Here is a 6,649-nt window from a genome sequence, read left to right as displayed (position 1 = left end):
GGAGTCCAAGTAATAGGTTGACCTTTCTTCCTGCCTTTCAATAAGTCAGAAATGGGACTGCAAATAGTAGCAAAATTGTTTAAAAACCTACGGTAATAACCAATTAAGCCAATCAACCTACGTATCTGGGTTGTATTTGTGGGTACAGGATATTCCAAAATAGACTGGACCTTGCCAGGATCAGTTCTTAACCCTTGATCATCCACTACAAATCCAAGGAATTGCAATGAAGATCTGCAAAACTGGCATTTCTCAAAATTGACAGTGAGATTTGCATCTTTCAAACGTTTGAATAGCATCTTCAAAGTTTTGACATGAGTATCAAAATCTGGAGTTACAACGATAATATCATCAAGATAATAAAAAACATAAGGTTCTAATAAAGGACCTATAACAGAGTCCATGACTCTACACATAGCTTGTGCGCTATTATTAAGACCGAAAGGTAAAACATTAAAACAAAATAAACCTCTATTTTGCACAGAAAAAGCAGTTTTCAATTTGGATTCTTCATCTAAAGGAATTTGATAAAAAGCCTGTTTAAGATCAATAGAAGATATGAACTTAGCATCTCTTACTTTAGAAATAATTGTGTCAATTAAAGGCATAGGATAACTATCAGGAACTGTAATTGAATTAAGTTTCCTACCATCAAAGCAAACTCGATGTGAACCATCTTTCTTTGGTACGAGCCACAATGGCGAAGACCAGTGTACTAATAGTTAAGGGCTCTATAACTTTGAGTTTAAGCATCTCATCAACTCCAGCATTCAAAACCTTCTGCATAGCAGGAGATAATGGATACTGTCTCTGTTTAATAGGTTTAGCATTGCCAGTATCTATATGATGTGTATATAGATGAGTTCTGCCAATAGAATCTGTAGGACCTATTTCTTTAAAAAGTTTAACAACAGAATTAAGTTGAGATTGCTGAATATCAGAAAGATTTTCAGAACTAATGATAGTATTAACTACACAAGTAGAAAAATTTGTTGCCGTAAAAGAAAAATCAGAGAAGTCCAAAGAGAGTTGAAACGACTGAATAAAATCCATACCTAATATCATTTTATGTGAAATAGAAGGAACTACTAACACTTTAAGTGATTGAGTTTTATTCAATAAAGTAACAGGTAACCAAACATATCCTAAAGTACTCTGTATGTTTCCATCAGCAGTAGTGAGTTGAATTGAAACATCATAATTAAGATTTAAATTAAGCTTTTTAAGTAAAAATAAGGAAGGAGAACCAATTATGCTGACATTACTACCACTATCAAGGAGTGCAGAAATTGTTTCATTACCTATAGAAACAGAAATATATGGTCTATTATCATTATTATGAATATCTAATAAAGGACCGGAATTGAAATGTACTTTTGAATTAGATAAATCACTAGAAGAAACAGAAGTACTAGAAGAAGGTAAAATTTCAGATTGTACTGAAGAAAAAGTAGAAGTAGATTTAGATGGAAGTGGTTTAGAAATGTTTACAGATTTTTGTTCGACCCTTTTTGAAAAGTTTTTCCCGGAATATTCTTGCCTTTGCTCGATGTTCCTGGGACAGACGTTTGACTGCTTTGAGGCATGCTGTCTGTCGAAGCGTGTCCTCGCTGGTCGTTTTTTGAGCACCTCATGCATTCCGCAATAGTTACATCCTTCGAGCCACAACCGAAACAAAACGTTCTCTTGGGTTTTCTACAGACATGGAAATTGTGTCCTTTCACATCACAATTCCAACAAGTTGGGGTTGAACGAAGGGATTCTACAGAAAATTTGCTGCGTGAGGAAATTGCCAAAGCAGATTCAAACTTCTTACAATACTTTGTAAGCTCAGCAACTGACTTAACATCTTGGAAAGCAAGAGCTTTAACATATTCAGGAAGAAGACCATTGATAATTTCATCCACCTTTTCAATATCCGAAATAGATTTGGACGACCGGAGCATCAAAGATTCCATATGGGAAATATATGCAGAAACTGGTTGTCGTGAAAACTGTTTTGTGGAACGTATTTGTTCCCATAAATCTCTTTCATAGTTATAAGGTAAATAAGTTTCTTTTAAAGAAGTAACTAGATCAGCCCATGAATGAAATTTCTTTTGAGAGAAATTATTATGCCACCAAGTAAAAGCAGCACCTTCAAACAAATCACATGCAGAGATAAATAAATCTTCATCTGTGCAGTTCCTTGAAAATTTAAAAATTTCAATCTGTTCCAGAAAAGGGATTAAAGGTTGTTTACCAGAAAATTTTTTGATACCCCATTTATACACGGGAACAGGCTTGGAAGGTGATATTGAAGATTCCGAACAATTAAGATTAACTCTAGTAGATGTCATGGGTTGGTCTAGAAGATCAGGTTGTTCTACAATGTTACACAAAGTACCTTCTAACTTTAACAAAATAAAGCGGATAGCTTTCTTCAACTTTTCTTCCTCTGCGGAAGATGACCGCAAACGAGAAATCCTACCAGACAAATGTTGGAGACGAGAATTGAAGGTTTTATATAGAATATCAGACTTTGTTCCTGTAAATTCAGATATGAGAATCTGAAGTTCAGTATAAGAGGCTAAAGCTTGTTTATAATCAACCTCAAAAGACAAAGGGACCGAAATATCTGAAAAACTGCGGCTACTAGTCTCCTGAGAAAGAAGACCAGTAAGAACTGTACGTTTTTCTTCAATATCATCAGGAGCAGAGACATCTCTAATGTGAAGCTCATATGTCAATTCATTTGTGGTAAGATGTGCAGGTTTCATGTTGAAGAGAAAAAAAATTTAATAAAAATCAAAGAAAGAATTAAAAGTACACTATCCACAAAAACTGGTTAAGTTGAAAAAAAGAACAGACCATTTAACTCACTATAAAAGTACCATTATAAGAATGAGGAAAAAAAATTATGTAAAAAAGCAACAATGTATTAAATGCAAATTAAATATGCTGAAATATAAGATATATTATAAAAATGGTAATACTCTTTACCCCAAACATTTGAAAAATGGTTAAATATATAGAAAATGCTCAAAAAGTATCAAAAATTTGCAAATACTAAGATGTACTGCAAAACATGAATATAATATTAAAACAGTATTTATTAATGCTTTATTATTTGCTACCGAACTACAAATCCACAGCTCAAATCCCTGAGTAAGACAATTCAAGTTGGGCGCCAAAAGTGAGGCGACAAACTACCCCAGATAATTGAAATAATATTCGAGAATAATATTTCAATCAACTATGATAGCTATCGTCTACCCTAGACTAGCTCAATCTCCCAAGTTGTGAGTCCACCTTGTCCTAATCAAAAACATGAACAATGAAAATGCAGAATGGAGCAAATAAAACAATAATATTTAACTAATCATGTTTATTTTTCATAAAAGACATAATTAATGTATTAAAAAAAATAATTTAAAAGACCTTGCCGAAACTTTACAGATCAGAGATTATACTTATCGATGGCACTTGGTATCTGTCTGCAGGTTCTTGGTGTCTTGCTGTTGTTCTGCAACGGGCTCTGGCGACGTGGATGTTCTGGCCACCAGGCCTACAGGTGTTGGTTGATGGTGTGGTGTCTATGCTAAATTACTGTAGCATCGCCGGCGATATTGGGGGCTCCAGGTTCAGGGAGTCCTCCCACGAGGTGAAGGGTTGTCCGGTGAAGATTCTTATTTGTCCAGAAAACTAGAATACATACAGGTACATTAGACACCAAGAATAAATGAAAGATATCCTTGCCATTCCAAGAAATAATCCAGAAATGTTGCAGAAAGGCAAGGTTAAACAAAATGAATAGTATAAAATAATGTTAGTAGTTAAATAGTTGTGGATTACTACATACATATGAAGATAATAGATAATATAAATAATTTTACCATGCGGTACAACAATAAAAAGTACGAAAAGTAAGGTTAGATAGGAACATAAAAAAAATTATGGATATAGGCTTAGAAAAATGTGTACAATTATATTTAAACACTTACCCCAATTAAGAACGTCTGTTTGAAAATGTGGCTATGAGGCCAGACATTGCCTTAAGTAGATTTTAGAATTAAAATAAAAAATATTCTTCATTTTGACAAAGAGAAGGGTTCACTTGACATTGACAGAGTTGGTGAGTGGGGGCTTAAAATTTGAAAGAGAAACGACAGTGCGAAGTCACTGTCATGAACCACAGAACGATTGAATAATAATGTGAATTCTGAGATAGAACAAGAATGTTGAGATATGCCTATAAATACCGAGAGAGGGCGCCAACCATTTTTTAACGGGAAAAAAGGTAAAACAAATAGAAGAGGATTATTATTAAAGAATTATTAAAGAAAATAGAATAAAATAATTATTTGAAAATAAAATAGCAAAGATGTGACGTTTGTAACGTTACAATATATATATATATATATATATATATATATATATATATATATATATATATATATATATATATATATATGTATTATTAATATTATTTATAATTTAAGTATATTAAAGTCAGAATTTGGTATTAGTTTTTTGAAAGTAAATTAATTAAGTCCAAATACTTACGATGTCGGGATAGTATCACGAGGTTTTTTCCTGGTTTTCCCTCGTGATTTACTATGGAATCTCTAACACGAGAATTTTACTGTCATCGTTGCATTTGGTTGTCTTTTTAAAGACAGATCACATGCTATGATTTTTTTGTGACGGATATTCTTGAGTTGGGATTGATTTCATGTAATCGAATGAACTATCTTTTAGTAAAGTCGTCCCAGGAACGCAACTCATAAATATTGGCCATATCATTTTAAAGTCTTCTATTTTAAAATGTATAATATACGTCTGAATTTCCAATATAAATGAGTCAGATTAAATAAATTATTAGAAAAATTTTTTTACCTAGCAACATTTTTGTTTATTTTAGCAGTATTTTGTATTTTGACAACGAAACCCGATTTGGGCTTCGAAACGTTAATAAAATCATTTTTTTGGTAAAATTTTGGCTTATTCCCATTAAAAATAGTTGATTACAAGAATATAGGGTTTTAGCGATGTTGTAACGGAAGTATGAGAATGAACAATAAGATCATCAAAAATTGCCGATTGTCTAAACTAAATGATCCAATACGGAGAGGCAAAAATATGTGATCAAATTAAAGACAGGATAATTTACAAAACGCTATAAAACCTATAACGTATAATGCAGAAAATAGATCACAACCAACAAAGATCAAGATACTGCTTAAAATAACTGAGAAGATACTTCTAGACCAGTGGTGTTCAGACTTATACTGCGTGGGATCTACCACATAAACTGTAAGCGTCCAGCGATCGACTGTTAGTAAAAAAAAACAATTTTGAAAAGAAAAAACTTCATTGCACATTTTTATTTGATAAAAAGTTGTAACTACAGAGAGTTGTAATTAAGTCATGTTTTTATCTTAATTTCATTTGAATGTTGATGCATGGCACAGCATATCGTCCACATGTTTTTCATATGATAGTACGTAATTACCGAGGGCCAAACGCAAGCATGATGGTAGATGTTCGTCAGTTAGCCGATTACGATACTTAAATTTCACTACCTACATTTGGGAAAATGGAGACCTCATACAAGTAGGTACGTTGATGCAAAGAATGCTGTGAGCTGCAGAGATACTTGCCTCAAAGATGGATACTTGTCAGACGATATGAAAGATCAAAATGTATCGGTCGCTCTGAACTTATAGTATAAGAGCTGTGAGACATTTTTGAGTAGGTATTTTAGGCAACCTGAAAATTTTTCAGGTGACTCTTCTATGATAGCCTAATACAAAAATGCCGGTCTGGCTGGAGAGTAGCGGTTATTTTCCCCAAAAATCCCACCCCAAAGTTAAAAAAAGGGTAAAAATTGTTATTACAAAAAATATCATTGATATGACTTGAAAGTAAATTTAAATATTCAAATATAAAGAAAATAAACAGACCAGGCGATTTGAGGGCGATTTTAACTCTGCAAGATACTTTCATGGGCGCCCCAGGATTATTTTCAGGGGGTGCATCTGAACTTCAGAATATTTCATCTGAATCTGTACATACTATTAACGAGTATAAAATATACATCTATACATGCATAGCTGTGAACATTCCTTCCGGACAGGGAGGTGCAATTGTTATTTTGACAGGGTATTTTTTAATTTTAGAAATAAATATTCTAAAAAAGACAGGTCTTTTTTGGTGAAATTATCCAATTGCCATGTGATCAAATAAATTACGCGTGTATATAAATGAAACCGCTATAGGAAAGCAGCAGTGTGAGAAAGAGCGTATACCGATAGCTGTTTGCGTCCTCTGTTGTAGCTGAGCGAGTCCTTTCGCTCGAGAAAATCACGTGATCTGGCAATATACATGTTGTTGTGCCTCGAAACGTTAGAGTAATTATTATATATATTATAGTTTTTTAAGTAATTTTTTTTAATTAAAGGAAAATAATACGTACTATACAATAGATTTTGCAAATATGATAGAAAAAGACAAATTTATTATTATAAATATATAGGTAGAAAAGTATAAAACTATAAACTAAATTGATTCTGTGTCCGAATCTTGTACTTCTTCTTCAAACTCCTCATCTTAGCTTAAATGTTCATTCTCTTCTTCTTCTTCGTCAGACTCCCCTCGAGACTCAGAT

At 32.9% G+C, this 6,649-nt stretch overlaps 1 protein-coding gene across 1 annotated transcript; it reads right to left on the bottom strand.

Moving 5' to 3' along the window:
- Window positions 1–864: 864 nt before the first annotated feature.
- On the bottom strand, window positions 865–4,368 carry LOC126879565 (uncharacterized). The gene is made up of 2 exons (XM_050642731.1): window positions 3,984–4,368; window positions 865–3,684 (listed from the first exon to the last, which is right to left on the bottom strand). The coding sequence occupies exon 2, from the start codon at window positions 2,757–2,759 to the stop codon at window positions 1,488–1,490; it is 1,272 nt and encodes a 423-aa protein (XP_050498688.1). The 5' UTR covers window positions 2,760–3,684; window positions 3,984–4,368; the 3' UTR covers window positions 865–1,487.
- Between the last annotated feature and the right edge of the window lie 2,281 nt (window positions 4,369–6,649).

The sequence above is a fragment of the Diabrotica virgifera genome, chromosome 2 (genome assembly GCF_917563875.1).
Source record: "Diabrotica virgifera virgifera chromosome 2, PGI_DIABVI_V3a".
Lineage (NCBI taxonomy): Eukaryota > Metazoa > Arthropoda > Insecta > Coleoptera > Chrysomelidae > Diabrotica > Diabrotica virgifera.
The sequence above is the reverse complement of the archived record's forward strand: the minus strand, read 5'-3'. Positions and strand labels throughout refer to the sequence as shown.